This window comes from Bremia lactucae, linkage group LG5 (genome assembly GCF_004359215.1).
Source record: "Bremia lactucae strain SF5 linkage group LG5, whole genome shotgun sequence".
NCBI classification, from domain to species: Eukaryota; Oomycota; class Peronosporomycetes; order Peronosporales; family Peronosporaceae; genus Bremia; species Bremia lactucae.
Genome location: NC_090614.1, coordinates 2,858,355 through 2,876,811, shown reverse-complemented (window position 1 = coordinate 2,876,811; position 18,457 = coordinate 2,858,355). Strand labels below are relative to the sequence as shown.

At 44.9% G+C, this 18,457-nt stretch overlaps 5 protein-coding genes across 5 annotated transcripts; 4 read left to right on the top strand and 1 right to left on the bottom strand.

The window, feature by feature from the left end:
• Nucleotides 1–6,489: 6,489 nt before the first annotated feature.
• On the top strand, nucleotides 6,490–6,729 carry CCR75_006144 (uncharacterized protein; the record flags this gene model as incomplete). Its single annotated transcript, XM_067964215.1, has 1 exon — nucleotides 6,490–6,729. The coding sequence occupies one exon, from the start codon at nucleotides 6,490–6,492 to the stop codon at nucleotides 6,727–6,729; it is 240 nt and encodes a 79-aa protein (XP_067821287.1).
• A 1,533-nt stretch (nucleotides 6,730–8,262) lies between these two features.
• On the top strand, nucleotides 8,263–9,690 carry CCR75_006145 (uncharacterized protein; the record flags this gene model as incomplete). Its single annotated transcript, XM_067964216.1, has 2 exons — nucleotides 8,263–9,331; nucleotides 9,562–9,690. 2 exons carry the CDS (start codon nucleotides 8,263–8,265, stop codon nucleotides 9,579–9,581), a joined length of 1,089 nt encoding a protein of 362 aa, XP_067821288.1. The 3' UTR covers nucleotides 9,582–9,690.
• Nucleotides 9,691–12,067: 2,377 nt separating this feature from the next.
• CCR75_006146 (uncharacterized protein) lies at nucleotides 12,068–12,307 on the top strand (the record flags this gene model as incomplete). Its single annotated transcript, XM_067964217.1, has 1 exon — nucleotides 12,068–12,307. The coding sequence occupies one exon, from the start codon at nucleotides 12,068–12,070 to the stop codon at nucleotides 12,305–12,307; it is 240 nt and encodes a 79-aa protein (XP_067821289.1).
• A 498-nt stretch (nucleotides 12,308–12,805) lies between these two features.
• CCR75_006147 (uncharacterized protein) lies at nucleotides 12,806–12,991 on the top strand (the record flags this gene model as incomplete). The annotated part of the gene is made up of 1 exon (XM_067964218.1): nucleotides 12,806–12,991. The coding sequence occupies one exon, from the start codon at nucleotides 12,806–12,808 to the stop codon at nucleotides 12,989–12,991; it is 186 nt and encodes a 61-aa protein (XP_067821290.1).
• A 2,811-nt stretch (nucleotides 12,992–15,802) lies between these two features.
• Nucleotides 15,803–18,245, bottom strand: CCR75_006148 (uncharacterized protein). The gene is made up of 7 exons (XM_067964219.1): nucleotides 17,848–18,245; nucleotides 17,718–17,780; nucleotides 17,499–17,632; nucleotides 16,889–17,459; nucleotides 16,742–16,816; nucleotides 16,627–16,686; nucleotides 15,803–16,566 (listed from the first exon to the last, which is right to left on the bottom strand). Exons 1-7 carry the CDS (start codon nucleotides 18,127–18,129, stop codon nucleotides 16,360–16,362), a joined length of 1,392 nt encoding a protein of 463 aa, XP_067821285.1. The 5' UTR covers nucleotides 18,130–18,245; the 3' UTR covers nucleotides 15,803–16,359.
• Between the last annotated feature and the right edge of the window lie 212 nt (nucleotides 18,246–18,457).

The window sequence follows — 18,457 nt, the reverse complement described above, 5'->3', positions numbered from 1 at the left end:
AATGCGGACTGTGTAACATTAGGGCAACTCTAGCCCGTTACAATTAGCGTGAAACATAATTATCAAAACATGTGACAGAGGTGTTCAAATTAAGACCACGGCTGGATGAAATTATGGACAATATTCTAGTAGAGCAATTTCTTTGGCGCTGCTTTATCAGTTCTGGAAAAGCAGGCACAACATCAGCTTAGCATTAGTACTAATGCCACTGCACACAGAAGAGGTAAAATTACAATCCGCTACGAAATACAACGAGCTGAACACCTCATAAAAGCAATTAGGTTTCCGGGACGAAGATATATAACCAATTACGGAAAAAATGGCTGCTCGTTGAAACGTGCAGAAACTCTGAGAATTATATTTTGGCTGCAGCATAGCCTGCAACGAACGATCGGAACTTGACTGATGTCGACTCACTCACACACTGCAGGCAGCAGCAACAGTAACTGAGGCATTTAGAACGAGATAATTTAGCGCATCTTCACAAGGTGCGCTAAATTATCTCGTTCTAAATGTCTCAGTAATTATCCCGTGAAGGGTGCCAGACTCAATTTTCAACAAACTCGAAACTCGCTAGCCCTTAAGAAAATGCATAGAAGTTAGATGAACCATAATACAGCTCCGTGTAGGCATTACAGATCTGTGCAAATTTAAGTCACTAACAAAGAACCTAGTATGGGTAGCGTATCGAGTAGCAATTTGACAATTCAATCTTTATCTCGCAGGTAGAGCTATAAAATGTGCACAGATAAAGGCGATCACAGATATATACACTGTCATACATCGTTAGCATATGCTCGTACGCACTTGCGAATTGACTGTAGCCGAAAAAGTATTTGAAAGAGAAGAATCAAAGGCGACAAGTTTTATACGTCTGTTCCTTGCAGAGCGATCCGGCATGCTCGAAGCTATCCGATACAAAAATCAACAGACGGGAGAAATTTACACCGTCGTCTAGGATCCTACGAAACAAAAAATCGACCAGAGGAAGTGATGGCTGTAGAGGCAGCATTGCTGAGACATTTGGTGCGTAACTGCGAGCGAGAATAATAACACGAATTAAACAGTCAACGGGCGCTGCTCATACTATGTCACGCCAAAATTTAGGCACCAAAAATTGCCATCAACGGAAAAGGAGAAAAGCCTTGTCGACATTGACATCATATTAATTTTTGGACACTTAGGAATATTTTTTGGCAAGCATATTGCAGCAACCAAATGCTAACAAGGTAAATTATTTCGCTCTCGAAATAAATAAAGAACTACAAAATTATTAACTTTATTAATCATTTGACTTGATAGTTCCAATATTACCAAATTTGGTAGTATTGACGCAATAAGACAAAAATTTCTATTGATTGGTTGATTTAAGTTTTAATCAACCCCACCAATCGTTAAAAGACACGATTGTGGGGTACGCAAGTAAGCGCCATACATAGTTTGTTACTAATAAAATAAAGTCAGTAGTAGATAGAAGTTCGTTACGAAGGAACTTAAGATACTCATACAGTTTGACTAGTTTTCTATTTTAAAGCCTTAGAACTAACCTTTGGTAGTTAAGACTACTTGGCTACCTGTAATCTTCCTCTGCACGTCGTGTGCGTGAAGTAACCCAGCCACACCACCTTCACTGTAATCAGTGTAGGTTGACTAGTACTGTTGTCAGTACAGCACAGGCAGGGCAAGCTTGACCTTTATGTTTATGCCCAGCATACACAATGTCTGGTCAATTTATCCAACTGATGAACAGACACAGGTAGCTGTGTTTATTGAAGACCTTGTAGACGGTCCTGTTAAGACCCACCTGTTTCGGCTTGAATAAGAGTCGCTCGACCAAGCGATCTCTATAGTGGAACAGGAGGGCTTTGGTCTTAAACAGGCTATTGTCTACTCTGGAGCTTATCGTCCTTCTAGACGACAAGAAAACGGTGGTCCAGAACCTATGGACCTCTCGTATGTAGAGAGAGAGAAACCTCGCTCTTCAAATTACAAACGATTACGAAAATGTTATCGCTGTAAAAAACGGGTCACTACGCCTATGAGTGAGTGCCCCATGGCCAGTGCCTAAAACCACCGGGCGAAAAGATCGACCTCCCGCTGGAAACTGCGGAGAGCGCGGATCCGACGGTGATGCGAAATCGCAATGACAAATAGATCCTAAAGAACGGTCGGGGTCAGTGGGTGCGGAGTGCGCTACTGATCCAGCAACGTCCACAGAATTTGCAGGCGTTTTGACGAAATTTGCTCCTCACACACAGACATTGTATGTAAATCCCAGGTAATGAGGTTATATCATCACCTTGAAAAGTATGGTGGAACATAAATTGCCACTTAAGTCCCTAGTCGATTTTGGGGCGTCGAACAACTACATTCGACGCCAATCGCTAGAAGATCGCAGGCTCAAGTTCGTTGAGCGCGATATCCCTCTAACGAGGATGACAGTCCGCCTAGCATCAGGCGCATCTGTAACCATAAAGAAACGTGTAGCTGGTCTTCAATACACATGAAAGGGTTAACAGTACGATGATAGTTTCATCGTACTTGATTTGGATGACAAATTTGATCTCATCCTTGGATTTTTTATGGCTCAGAAAGTACGAGCCATGCATATTGGCAGCATTAAGCCGTGACGATGCATGTCTCTCGTTCTACAGAGAGTCATATGATGAACGTCTTAGAGCGTCCATGAGCGTGTCGATATCCTACGAGTGAGTGCGATGGCCTCACTTGTGGGTCGGTCGTTTGCATGACTACACAAGACCTTAGTGTGAATACCCACGTATTGTGGAATTAGATTTCGACGGCTGTGCACACACACAGGCAGCATCGAAGTTCGACTACTCGAATAAGTTGAGAGGTACGAAACAATGATGCTTGCCTGGAAAGCAACATCCAAGAAAAGTTGCAACGCCTGTCTATAAGAAGCAGTGCGATGGTCTTAAATCAACTGGAGAGTCGATCGCAGAGGATCTCGCTGTGGATGATCAACCACAGCTAGATGCAGTTGGGGAGAATATTCCCCAAATAAAACTTGAGGGAATAAGTCTCCGAGAATCTGTAGGAATAAGCCCCCAGAAACCTGTGGTCAGAGGTTCCCAGGAAACTGTTGCAACAATCATTTCAAGTGTTCCGTCATCAACTTTGTTTGATGACATAAAGAAAGCCTACACAGAAGATGCGTTTTAATGGATATTTTGATGAATCCAAGATTTACCGGCTTTATGTCGATCGTCATCCGATCGCTACACAACACGCAACGGCTTACTGTGCTACACAGCCGTTGCCGGCGACACTTCACGTGTCGTCGTCCCTATTCACAATGATTTGCGCTTGGGCATCGTGGATGCGAGAAAACTTATCTCACAGTAAGTCGCGACTTTTACTGACCCCGCCAGTATCAGTTCGTGCGCAAGTACATTCGTGCTTGCGAGGTTTGTCAACGGGTGAAGCCTAGGCCCTCATCCCGTGCACCTCTCCAAACTCTACCACTTCCGGCAGAATGTTGGCAGTCCGTATCTATGGACTTCGTCTTCGAATTTTTCGGAGACGATCACAAGAACAATGGAATTCTTGTTTTTGTAAACAGATTCAGCAGGATGGTACATCTTGTTGCAGTACCAGAGTCAATCACGGCTCCGGGTTGTGCCCATGTCTTTATCGACACGGTATTCAAAATCCACGGTTTACCCCGTGTATTGGTCTCAGATAGAGACCCACGGTTCACGGTGGAGTTCTTGCAATCCGCGTTCCGATCTCTCGGGACACGGATGACTATGTCAACTTCTGATCATACATAGACAGATGGTCAGACGGAAGGCGTAAATCGCGTCCTCGTAAGAATACTACGAGGTTACGTCCAATCGTATCCGAATTGGAGCGAGTTTTTACCGATGGCCGAATTCGCCATCAATAATTCTGTGCATGCGTCTACAGCGCATACACCGTTCTTTGTGAATGGCTTACGCCATCCTCGCATACCCACCCAATTAGAGGGATCCTCTAGTTTATGAAAGGGTGGACTCGCACGAACAAAACCATTTCTGGCTCATGATCATCACGCGTCAAAGTTACCAACGACGCTAATGAACGTCGATGTCGAAGCAATCGACATTGAAGATGAGAAAGATCTCATGGCGGTGCGTACAAAGCGCACTGGAAAAGACAAAATAGATGAGTCAGCAGAGAAATTGCTGCTGGCTCGAGAATCAGTAGTCCGTTTCGTATAGGATTCCATTGCTAACGTAGTGGACCGTCAGAAACGGAACGCAACAAACATGGAAGAACAAATGTTCATTCATTCAAAATCAATGACCTAGTACTACTCTCTACGGTAAACCTACCTATGTGCGCAGTTACTAATGTGGGTAGCAGTAAACTGCTACCCAACTTCATTGGGCCATTTCGTGTAATGCATCGCAGAGGCAATGCGTACACAATAAAATTGCCACGTAGGATGCGAACGCATCCTACTTTTACGTTGGTCGGCTCCGCCCGTACCATCAGTACGCGATTTCTTCCGAGGACGGATCTGACCACCCTTTTTAAGAATCCCTAAAAGAATCTTGTGGTCACGAACCAAATTCTCATGCTGAATCTGGAGATTCTCATGTCGGGTCCGAAGATCCTCGAAACCGCGATGAGATGACGACAGCTCATCACGAAAAGCGTGATATTTCCGTTCGTACTCCAACATTGAGTACGCATTCTTCGAACGGTTTTTCAGCCGTTCGATATAGTGAGCCTGCACCGTCTGCTCCAACGAGTGACGCTTACCGCGCTCGTGTTCAAGACCTCCTCCAATACATGGAGGTAGCGGTCGAGTTTGTCGATCTTCGACTCTAGATCCGACACACGGGTCGGATTCTAACTCCTCCACCACAACCTTTGGTGGATTCCCACGGTGGTTAGCGTTTCCTTGTGGAACGCGTTCTAAACCACTGTGATGTGAAGAGGCAGCGAACGAGTTATCTGGTTCGCTGGCGCGGTTATCCACCTTCGCACGACAGCTGGGAGCCTCGTTCCTAGCTGGTTGTTGACGTTGAGGACCTCAGCCGTCAGTATGACGAGATCCATCCGATGGATCAGTAGGTCCATCGGAAAACACGCGCCCCTCGCGCATGTAAATCGATTGCAAAACGTCAATCGCATCGCGCATATCGTAGAGATGCGAGCCCTTCCACATGGCGAAGAAAGGGGATAGACATCCCCTGTCACTCGTTTCGAGTTGTCAACACAACACGGACAGGGATCACCCCACGTGAGGCATTAAAGTCCTGCCTCACGAGACAACCAATACGTTTGAACCCTTGCACCGGTTGGAGTTCGTTTCTCAAACTTAACGCGAATCGCGTTAAGTCTTTGAAGCCAGGCTTCGCGTCCAATGTCTTTGACATTGCGAATAAAAGCGTTGCAGGCTTGCATCAACGAGATTTTATTTCGCTTGTTGTTGCCACTTTACCATCGATGCTCAAGAAAAGCATCGAGACAAAATTCATCCTCAGCGCGAAAGTTCTTTGCACTGGGATCAAGGCCATCTAGCTTTGTCGCAATAAATAAATGATATAATTGCGAGGAGTAGTCTCTCCAGACAAGCTACCGATTCGCGTTAAGTTTTTGAAGCCAAGCTTCGCGTCCAATGTCTTTAACATTGCGAATGAACGCACTCCAAGCTTGCATAAGCGAGACTTTATCTCGCTTATTATTGCCACTAAACCATCGATGCTTTAGAAAAGCATCGAGATAGAAATCTTCCTCAGCGCGAAAGTTCTTCGCGCTGGGATCAAGGCCATGTAGCTTTGTCGCAATAAATAAGGAATATTTTTTGTGAGGAGTAGTTTCTCCAGACAAGCTATTGATGAGCCTTTCTGGCAAAAGCCACGGCTTCTTTTCAGGGGCGAGATTAGACATTTTACTGTCTTCACTCCCCTGAGTGGTACCCGCTGAAGTAGGGGTACCACGAGGACTTTTCTTACGATGGCTTACGCCACCGTCGTCACCTTGCACAGAGACACGTGCAGGTGACCGTATGGGAGACCGTACGAAATATCGTACGGGCGATGAGGGATCATCATCATCGTCGGATTCAAATAGACTGTTCACACGTCTATCAGAATGAGCCCTCTCATTCGAAGGCTCATAGTCAGCCGCCTGACGGGTATCAGGCGACTGTTCCATCCTCCCCGAGTCGGCCACTTCGTCCGACTCGCACTCGTAGTCGACCTCCAAAGAGGGGTCGCTGTAAACGTGATGAATCACTACGTGCACTCGCAACATCTAGTGTTGCGCGAGAAGAAGATGCTACGGCAGACGGAACGTAAGTCTTCCTCTGCACGTACTAGTGTACGTGAAAAACCGTAACGCACCACTCGCAACTGAAGCAGTGCGAAGTGGACTTGTACTGAAGCAGTACAAGTCGTAGTGCCCCGTTACACCGATCAACAGCTTAACCGGCTCGTTACTGGAACCGCAACTGTTGTCATCATGTACAAGATGAATAGCAAGCAGCATCATACTGGATTTCGTGCCATTGTTTTAAAGCAACTCGCCAAGCATTCGCAGGAATCACCAAGTTCGTCATATGATACCGCAGTGATACTTTTTCAACAATTTCAATTTGAAAAACTACCTGCTGGCGTTAAAAATGATCAATATGAATTGAATTGCCTCGAATCTTGGAAAGCTTTCATTGATCTTGCATACGGAATACAGACATCCATCACATTGTCTTAGCTAAATGACATTGTCAAACAAGGTAACGGCGCTGTTACTTATGCGATGTTGGAACACTCCTGGGCGGTTGTCCTGTGGCACGAGCAGGCTACGAGCGCGAAGGAACTCGAAAAAAGTGTCATTCTTTGAACATAACTGGTACGTCAAAGACAGCATACGCATCGGTTATTTACAAATAGACAATTTGCTTCATCATCATCAATAGCGAGTAGAAGGTTTAAGCAAAACGACAATTGTTGAATCAGTAATGACGCCCAGTTTTCTTGTTCATCGCGAGACGAGACAGATTGTCACAAGTTCATAAATGTCCACCAATTCACACATTGTATACGACGCTATGCAGATCGGTATTGCCATAAAAGGTATTGCTAACGGAATATCTGGCTCGCGCAGTATTGGTCAAGTGAGTTTCCATTTTGCAGTAACATATCTGAGTGTTCATTGTACCTTCAAGAGAGAAGCAATCGTTTTGACAGGTGAGTCGAATGAAAATACGAAATTGCATCAGTCTGACACGTCGTGTTTGTCTACTCTTGTTAATAATCGCACTTCCGAAGTAAGTGCTTTACTACGTGAAATCCGACGAAAGAGCAGCCGGTAAGGTATTTTCTTCATTAGGAGCCATAAATTTTATTCTGTGGGTCCTAGGCACAAAGACATGTAGTCTACGGTATTGTTGACATATTTCTTGAAATTGAACCCTTGGAGACCGAATCTATGGGTGCGCTTATTTAATTTTAATCATTTGATGGCGCGACGCGCTCTATGCGACGCGTACCGTAAAAAAACTGTTCTCAAGCTTAGCCTCTTTCAACATTATTCGGAACTATGCGCTAAGCGGTGGCAAAACTCGAGCAAATAAACTTAGAGTGCAAGCTATTGGCATCTCAAGTGCGCTTTCTGAGCAATTGCGACCGGAAAGGACAAGATGATGAAATCCTGCCACTTTTTCCATTTAATCGGTATTGGATCAGAAACGAGCTCAGCATGGGCCTACAAAAGATCTCAAATGCGCATAAAGCGGCACTCACGCACCATCTGCATCCTGGTCGTAATCCAAATTTGACATGACAGTCTTCATTTTTCAATTTCGTGTTAAGAAGTCACACGTGAATTCACGCTGTGAGTGCCAAACTTAAGCCACTGATGGCGCTCTGCTTTCTCGTCCTCCAACTAAGCTATCATGTGGTGACATGCTTGAAAATGGCTGCCTCCACTGGAGACGCCCCTCCAAGCGACAACTTTTTGAAGAATCTGCGTCAAGGCCATCTAATCGGCCCTCCACCTCTCAGAGAGTCCTATTTAGACAATCTGCCGCAAAGCCCCCACGTCGAAGAGGATAGATATATTCAAGTCGATTCGCCTGATGCTTTGGTGAAGAAAGTGGCTTTAGCACTTAAATTTTCATTAAACTTTCCTGAGCATGAAAAAGCTGGATTATTGGATGGTTTTCGTAGCTTCTTGCTCAAAAAAGTGAACAATGTCGACAAAGCAACCGTATCTTTCCGATCGAATGTCAGAGATTCCCTGAAGATGAATTCCCCTGATTACACGGAATTTCTCAAATGGTGCGTCGCAATTGAGCGAAGCCTTCCAGGACGTCCAGAAAAAGCATATGCCATCATGAGCGTTGTACTCTCCAAAGAGCTTGGAAACTGGCATGCCGCACGTGTTTTGGTGGGTTTGAAGGAAATAAACCTTTTTAGATCCCAAAAAGTTTTTCAAGCCCTCCTTCACCTTTGGCAAATCAAAGAGCTGAACTTGGCCGCCTTGCTGTCAGAAGTAGAATTGGGATTGCTTGATACACCGAATAAAGTTATAGAAACTTTTCTTAATCCCGTGTTCGCTGAATGTTTCGAGTACGCTTACGATATGGAAAGAGCTGGAAAAGAGTCAGTATACGACTCTCTGATGGTTGTATTAAAGCAATACAACCTTGACAGCCAAATGGATAATATTATTGCTGCTGGTGTTGAAAGACTGCATCATGCTGTGACAAGTGAATTCGAGAAACTACGTCGGATACTTCATTACTTGGTATTTCAGTTGAACAAAAAGACCAATCCAATTCCGATTCTCGAATCATTTATAATTCCACACGGGAGTTCCAATGCTATCTCAAGGACTTATGACCGACTTGCAAAAGCATGTCATCCTCATGGAAATGACGAGGCCAAGTCCGAGTGGCTGATCAACAGTTTAACCGGCTCGTTACTCGAACCGCAACTGTTTGTCATCATGTACAAGATGAATAGCAAGCAGCATCATACTGGATTTCCCGCCATCGTTTTAAAGCAACTCGCCAAGCATTGGCAGGAATCACCTAGTTCGTCATATGATACCGCACTGACACTTTTTCAACAATTTCAATTTGAAAAACTACCTGCTGGCGTTAACAATGATCAATATGAATTGAATTGCCTCGATTCTTGGAAAGCTTTCATTGATCTTGCATACGGAAAACAGACATCCATCCCAGTGTCTTTGCTAAATGATATTGTCAAGCAAGGTAACGGCGCTGTTACTTATGCGATGTTGGAACACATTTGGGCGGTAGTCCTGTGGCACGAGCAAGCTACGAGCGCGAAGGAACTCGAAAAAAGTGTCATTCTTTGAACATAACTGGTACGTCAAAGACAGCTAATTATTCGCTTTTTCTAACCATTTAAAAATATACCAGGAAGCAAAAGTCCATCATAGCCACCTGCTAAGCTAGCAAGTGTCAATGAGTTTGCACNAAGGAACTCGAAAAAAGTGTCATTCTTTGAACATAACTGGTACGTCAAAGACAGCTAATTATTCGCTTTTTCTAACCATTTAAAAATATAACAGGAAGCAAAAGTCCATCATAGCCACCTGCTAAGCTAGCAAGTGTCAATGAGTTTGCACACTTTTCCACAATTAAGCGTTTTTCTTCTTAAGGCTTTTATTCAAAACATTTCTAAAACGAAATTAAAAGAGGGGTATCCCGTTTCATAAATGTTATTTCCTATACGAGGATGAATAACATGTTTTAGTAATTTTGGCTTACTACGCCTATTTGTGCCTTGAAACGATTGGTGGGGGCGATTTAAACTTAAAACAACTTATCAATCGACATAATGTCTTATTCACTCAAAATTTTCTAAATTTGGTAATTTTGGTACTCGCGTGAGTAGGCGCATTGCATAATTAGTTATTAATAGAACAAAGAGTCGATAGAAGATCGTTATAAAGGCACTTACTATGTTAATACAGTTTTAATTTTTCCAAATTCTAAGCCTTCATATGTACCCTTCGCAGCTAAGACTTCTCAGCTAAGACTTCTCAGCTAACTTAAACCTTCCTCAACACGTCGTGTACGTGAAGTAGTCGAGGCACCCCTGTAATCAGTGCAGGTTGACTAGTACTGTTATGTACTAGCAAAAGGTGCCCCGGTAGACGTGGGAGCTAGCGTGCCAATGCAGCCGCGCACGTGGTTCCCACCCTGCTCTCCAACCTCCTGTGTCAAAGACAGTGGACTGCAGTGTCTAGCATTACCGCGGCCTCCTCCAATACGGCTCGAGATCCCATCCACCCAACTGGCGACGGATCTCCGGTAATACTAATACATACACTTCACATACCAATTCAGCCAAAACACATATCAAATGTACAATTGGTCGATCTTATCTGACAGGGTATGATTGAACGATTCTTTACTTATATGTATTAGCAGTTTTTGATGTTGTGCACTCCCCAATCTGCGGTGCAGAGGCAGGGCGGAGTATTAAAAGCTGGGTTCCGGACGAGACGCTTAGGAAGTGAGAAATATGGCGCTCGGGTATCTGCCTCCTCCAGGAGGAGGAGGGTGGCAGGACAACTCACGCGGGTCAGACGCAGGGAAACCGCCAACCACAGACCATGGATATGATAGTAACAGGAAGAGGGAACTCGAGTGATAGGAGGAGACAGCGGGAAGACTCCACCCCGGTAGAGTTAGTTAGCAACGAAGGAGAGTGGCGGACAAGCAGCTTTATTGTTATTCGAAGAAGTATTTGTTCATAACAGTGGTTCGTTTCAAGAATGGACGAACCTCGTGACACGGATCACCAAGGAACTGCTCACCACTAAATGGGCATTTACGGAGAACATACGCAAACTCACAAGTCAGTACAAGTGGACCCAGGCGCCAGTGCTCAATCGTGTACCAAAATCCTCAAACGTGACGCAGGCAAAACATCGCGTCTACAACGCCTAACAATAAACAAGTGTACGAAAACTTTACGTTTAACCCAGCAAAGTACGGTAGCGAGGATATCACACGAAGCAAGTACTTTTTTACAGCGGACGGACCAGCGTCAGGAAGGAACTACATTCGGATGGCACAGATGATGAATGAAGATTTTTGTGGACTAGAAAAAGGTAACGTAGCTTGTCTACGCCAATTCGCATTTGTCAAACACGTGATGAAGGGCCCGGAAAGATTACGACTGCACAGCATCTTTGACGGGAAAGTGCGAATCCTGTGGTTTGGCATAGTAATCATCGTCAACACCGTAACGTCGGATTTCGGCTACAATGTATACAATTCGGAAACATAGGACATACTATGGCCCAATCCACGTTCACAAATGAACAACTGCGCGAACCGGGAGCACTTGTGGTATAAGAGGGTGATATAAACGAATTAGAGGATCTAGCAAAGCCATTCTCCAGTCTGGCTGACATCAAAACGACAGCCAATCAAAGACTAAAACTGCAGCAGGAGGCAGAAGCTCAAGCAGAAGTAACGTTGAGCCCCGTGGGAGGCAAAGTCACCCTCGAGCAATGTACGAAGACAACTGCGACGAAATCCAAACACCTTTATATGGAGCTGCCGCAAGTTTAATCCAACTGGAGTGACAAGGAACCGAAAAGTCATTGAGTCCGCTCCGGAACACGCGCTCTCCATTGAGGACCTGCTAGACGAAGTCACGGTAGCGAACATCGAGCATCTAGAGAGGCCGCCAATTCTGGTCCGATATTGGGGACGATACTATTCCACGTTTATTCATTCAGGAAGGAAAATCACACTGCCCGATCTGAAGAAAAATGAGATGACGAGAAAGACGCGCCACAACGAGAGCAAATTCAAGAAGACGAGCTCGTAGACCACAAACCTACAGTCCAGCAGACCACACGCCACCAGACCAGAATGACCACAAGGTGAGACGATGGATAAATCGTGGGACCTTTTAGGTCAATTTGGGATGGAAATTTAGACGAATTTGTGGAGCAGACTCGACGAAGGCTCCGTCCATCATACTCTGAAACAGAAAATTTGCCGATTACTCACGACTTAACGCTCCATGAGGTCCAGAAAGCTTTTATCACATTCATGTCCTCATCGGCGACACCACTTTCGCGTCAAGAGCAATTAAGCTTAACGTTTAATGTCCAGGATGCGACGTCCGACAAAGCGAAGCGACTTTCAATGCAAAAGCATCAGATTTTGAAACCTGCACTGCCACTGTGGAAGACCCAACTGCGACCTGAAGACATCGGAGGACTCAGTCGAGATAGACTCAGTGGTCTAGAAACGCAAGCATCACAAGGCAGCGAGCAGGAAGAGTACTAAGTCCGAGTAACCATCGCAGGATGATCCAGTACAGAAAACCGGATTAGTGGCCCGGTCACCCAATAAGAACAGGCGCATCGCCAGGCGGGCAGCCACAGAATCGCGAGCATTCCCCCCCCAGCGCCCCCAAAGACGCCGCCAGCATCAGTACCAGCGCGTACCTGCCCCGGACGACCGTATTAACCCCGGAGGTATGGTAAGAAACAAGCACAACACCGCGATTCTAAGAAGGCAAGAGTGACAAAGTTACAAAGCAACTAATATATGATGACGGTGATGAATCCGTGGGCTACGCTGGAAACTGAGTGGTCGCACCCAGCACAAACTCCCTTTTCGATAGTACAAAGTACCACCGAAGAATGGACACAAGTAGCGCGACAGGCTCCCGAGCGCCTCCTCTGGCATGTATAGCGGTTCCCATTTTTGGGTCAGCTTTTGCAAATAAGGAATCCGTTTTTATATAGTGGACCACCCAAAGCCGATGTGAGTGTCTACACAATGGTCTCGAAAACTCCCACAACGGACACTAGATACTCACACCCGGGAGTGGCTACTAATACTCTTCAGCGGGACAGTCATGCGCACTTAGCACCTTTAGTTGACAATGCGGACGACGGGAAGCGCATGATAGATTATTGTGGTGGCGATGAACTATTAAAACTCGGTGATCCCAAGAGAAAATAATTGACTAAGCCAACACATAATATGCTCCCAGCTCTTTGATCACGAGATAGTGGCCATGGCCGGCGGGGGGCCACAACAAGATCTACGCTGGCGAAACTCCGAGCGCACATCCACTAATTCGAGTCAACGTCGTATATAAAATTGGTATTACGTTGAGACGCATCACGCGGCCTGGCTACGGATTGCAAGATTCTTCACGACTGGACAACAACCAGCAGAGGAGCAGCTTTAGCTTAGTAACTAAGCCAGATTACAGGATCAGCTTTTACAACAGCTCAATCGTACCAATATCACCGAGGCAGATGCATTCGAGGCACACTGAGTGCTTCAAGATTAACAGAAAAGAATCGAAATCATACCAACTCACCAAGCCGCGGACAAAAGGGTGATCACGCAAAATTTTCTCGGGTTTAGGAAGGATACGCGATAAGGGCGGATGACAGCTTGGCAAAGAAAGCCGGTACGAGAGCGCCCGTTTGCCTGGTGTCTCCAAGAGACACGTGGCAACGACAGAAGAAACAGAGGAACTACGAACAATATGGTGACGGGTTATGGGGCATGCGGAATAACACGTCACCTGGGTCAGCTACCGTATTTGGAGCACAGTCCAGCATTTCAGCGGAAGTGGGGATTTTGTTAACACCTAAAGCAGCGAGTAAATCAACAAGCTCAAACGATTCGATGTGGACCATAAGGACGATAGGAGTGAAAGTCGCGGACATGACCATCCTAAATATTTATTTGGCGAATGTCAGGGATGAATGAGAAGATGTTTTCGCCAGGTTGCACTCCTGGAGCTTTCCTTAGGCGAATATGGTATTGTTAGGGGACTTTAATAGCGTCCAAGATCCGCAACTAGATCGCACGGGGGGCAAAAGAGCGAGTAGACCGTAGACCAGAGAGCCCGGCAGTAGGCCAGCTACTCGGAACCCTCAAGCTGACGGATGCACGCTAGAGAAAACCGATGACCGGTTGGATCACTTTATTTACTGGATAAGAGAGACGGTCAGTAGGTTAGACATATTTTTTGCTCCAGAGGAATGGGAATTTCAAGTGCTCTGGGTGTCGGCTACAACACCACCGCAATACCCGGATTCCCAAGCTGTCATATTATACTTACGGGGCCTGACTCAAGAACCAGTATGACCATCTCCCACAAGGATATTGTGCCCGATCAGGACGAACAGGGCGGACCAAAAATTTGAGAAACTTCTGGACGACATATGTAGTATGGAAATCGGACGGGAATGACAACCAAGAAGTGGGACGCCGATGTGGCGGAATGTAGGAGCTGTATCACCTGAGTTAAACGAAAAGAGCGCCAGCGGCGGAGGCGCTTCAAACACAAAGTACTTTGTAAAGGAACAAGATGGTTTTATCCGCGATAACAATGGATAGAAACCAATATTGAGGAAATCAGGACCAAACAAATGGTACGGGTAGGAGATCAGCTACGGCGATCAACAGAACGGTTGGTCCTATAAAAGAGTTTCCGACTGGAAATGTGACCAGAATGTAACTAAAGTCTGTGCGCGTTACGGAAACCAGTTCACCCGAAGGATGACAACAGCAGACAACTTCGCCTCGGAATGGGCAACAATCCTGGGAAAACGTCACCGCGCAGTACGGACAAGGACCTAGCAGAGGTATTTTAACTGTTCGCGTCCATACCAATGGAGCAGCGGTACACCGAGGACGATAAAACCCTTCTGCTTCAGCCAATTACGGAAGTGATCAATGTAGAGTGACCCAATAAAGTTGGCTGGGCAAGATAGACTAAAGAATGACTTCTATAAGGAAACCGCGGCGCTTATGGTACCCGCCCATGTCACTGTTTGAACCAACTCCTAGAGGGAGCTTCGTTGCCGCCATCCTTTCTAGAGGTGCCGATCATACCGTTGCGAAAAAACGAAGACTGCAGTTTACTATCGAACCATCTCGTTATTACAGACGAGCTACAAGATATTTGATAAAGTTCTCGCAGCACGAGTTCAAACATAATACCAAGGATTTATCAGTGATTTCCAACAAGGGTTCGTCAATGGCAGACGAACGCAGACAATGGTTATTATGATGATGGTCCAGCTTTTAACTGCGATCACGGATCCCGACACCTCAGCAACGGCCAACCGGTGCATCCTGTTGTTAGACTTTCAGAAATAATACGATACAGTCAATCGCGAGTTTCGATTTGAATCACTAAGACAGTTTGGCTTCAATGAATCATTCGTGGAGCTAGTACAGAGGGTGCATACGGGGACACAAGCAAGCTTCCTAGTCAACGGCGAACTCTCCAGGCAATCCCACTACGACTTGTACTGCTTCAGTACAAGTCCACTTCGCACTGCTTCAGTTGCGAGTGGTGCCTTACGTTATTTCACGTACACTAGAACGTGCAGAGGAAGACTTCTCTCTAGGGTAACTAGCTTAAATAGGGTTAAATGAAAACTGTATCAATATAATTAAGTATACCTTCTATCTATTATGTAAATGCTAACTTAATTATAATCTAATACTAAACATGCAATAGAATTCTTATCTTATCTGTATCTCTCTTTTGTTTACAACTACAGCTGATTAGTCTGCGGAATAAATTAATAATAATAATGGTCGATACCTATTTATGAAAAGAATTCTGAACATTACTATTTAAAGTAATACCTCCAAATATTATCCACCTTTTAGATGATATATCAATTAACAACCTTTAAGTGTTAATTTCATATAAGGATACACCCCGTTACAGCTCGGGCATTCGACAAGGTTGCCCTCTCGCCACGCTTTATTTTTATTGGTAGTGGAAACACTCGGGCTCACGGTCAAGCAAGACCGACAATTACAAGGGATACGCATAGTCTTCCATGATCGAGCCTCTCGAGTGGCACGAACTTTGGAGATTATATGCCAATTCGGCAGCCTCTCGGGGCTTTAAGTACAACCCACCAAGAGTAAACTTCTTGTCCTCTACAGATCAGTTACTCAACGGACCTAGGAAGGAATAAAAGTCGTGGAATTGACGGACACGACACGCTGTCTCGCTATGAATTAGGGACTGGCGGTCAACAAAAACGGTGAACTTCGCATGCGGAAGATCCAAAGACTCCTAACGGCGACTTAATTACTGAATCAGGAACCAAGAGGATCTCCGATCTTTCAATGGGACAGCCGATCAGCCATTGGGTTCTCCGGCGCTTATATCCTGGCTCAGGACATTTCAGAGATCTTGCACATAAAATATGTAAATAGACGATCTATTCCTCACTTTCAATTATTGATGTTAAAGTATTCTGAATTGAACGAAACTACAATGAGTTTTCTCGCAATAATAATAAAATTTAAAAAAAAACTGTTTCGACCCGGTTGCACACTTATTTTCCTTTCGCTGCTTCATCAACCAAAAACTCCGACAGCATTTCTGCAAAACTCTTGTCTCCAATTGTTGACGGATCGACAGCCGCCTGAGCATTCTCTTCTGGAGCTACGAATTCGAGAATCGACGAGATGAGTCCCCCTCCACCATTCCCTTCGATAGGATGGCATAAACCAACTCGGCTTTTTTGTTCCTCGGTAAAGTCCTGCAAAGATTAATTGTCGCAGGTCAGCAAAGTCGGGGATGTCAAGTAAGCACACCGCACCATCATTCGCGCCATGAGGTGCAATACATCACTCTTTTGCACACTACTAATATATGCCACCTAACTATATATGATCACGCTTCTAAGAAACAAGTCAAAAAAATAATTTGCGTACCACCAATTGCGCCGCAAGCCTTTTGTCCAATACTTCGCGATCCGAATAATATTGCATTGTCGAACTCTCGAGAGCCTAGCCACCATATTTTAACAATAAAATGCATTCTAATCAATCTTGGACAAAGAAACAAGAAGGCCTTTTTACCTCGCGAAGTTGCTCACACTCGCGTGTTTTCTCTGCTAATTTGGCCAATACTCGCTGATAATCGTTCGCAATACCTTCACTAGGCTCAAGAATTGCCTGGTGCGATTGCAATTCTTGCTTTGCCCGTTCAAGTGCTGCTTCCATGGCAGCAACACGTTCTTTTTGCACCTTGCTATTCATTTGAAATCGGTGAAGGACGCCTTCAAGCGCATTCAAGTCCTTTTGCAGTCTCTCGGCATCTTTTTGCGCCACAGCCTTGTCCGCTTCTGAAGTAGCCAATTGAGCCTCTAAATCATATATCTGCTGACTCGCAATCGAGCATGCGTGCTCGTCTTTATTCGCGAGCAACGTGGCCATTTTAATCTCATTCGTGGTTTTTAAAGTCTCCATTTCGGTCAGTAAAGTCATATATCCCTGTTCATATTCAGCAGCTCGCGAATGAGCAACACGCTCGTGCTCTTGCAATGTCTCATTTGCAGCTTTCAATTCTTCCAGCTGCTTCCGCATCAAAACCAAGGCTTCTTCATGAGTTTGACACTGCATTGCATTGATAGCAGTCGAATGAACAATGCTATAATAAAAGATACTTTAATACCAAAATATTGCTCACATCATGGTTACCTTAAGTTGAGATTGCTGTAACTCATGTTCAAGTTGATTGTGACCGAGATTCTGACCACGTGACCCTTCATTGCTTAAAGTTCCATCCTGTTGTTGAGAAGCGTCGAGTCTTTCAATTGTAATCTTTTGAGCAGCAAATTCAGCATTTTAAAAGTTGTATTTTGATATGCCTTCTAAATAGCAATATTTCTATTGATGTAAAGCAAACCTGTGCTTCCAAAGGTCTTCCGGGGTTCTGGTGCTCCGCTCTTTCGGTCTCAAGCTCGCGAATCTATAATGTATAACTAATCGTCAATATTGTGTTTTTGATTGATTCAAGTCAATTCTTGTTGTGATACTTTTGCTTCTAGAGTCTCGTTTTGTTTTTTTCGTTGTAAGAGGGCCCGCTCAAGCTCACATATGTATTGCTCCTGCTCGTCGTCTTCGTTATCACTTTTTAAAATATTGGAGGATACATGTTGAGAAGGAGCTTCGACGGCACTTAATCGGTCCTGAAGCTGTTCGTGGCTCTCGCACTCCTGTTTGTCGCCCTTCTCGGGCGCTACGATGTCAGCTATGCCTTCGGATAGACGGGACCACATTGGAAACACGTAGCGAAATTTATTTGGTGGCTTATACATTAATTTGATGTACAGTCCTTAATGTCTTTCAAACTTAATTTTACCGTCGATAGAAAGAAGCAGTTGCGATCAAGGACAGAAAAACGCAAACCTGACATGACTGACATGTGTTTTGCAACATAAGGCAATGTCAATTCACGCTTTTATGTAATCAGGTACACTCTCCGCAAACCGCAAATAGACGTCAATACCTCTTTCACCAGCATAGGTATATTAGACGAGCTCGAGGCCGCAGATTCTTCAAACCAACCATTGCAGCACTTATTATAAATTAAAAAGACGCAAGGATTTGTTGAATACTCAACAAAACGCCGTGCTTTAATGCACA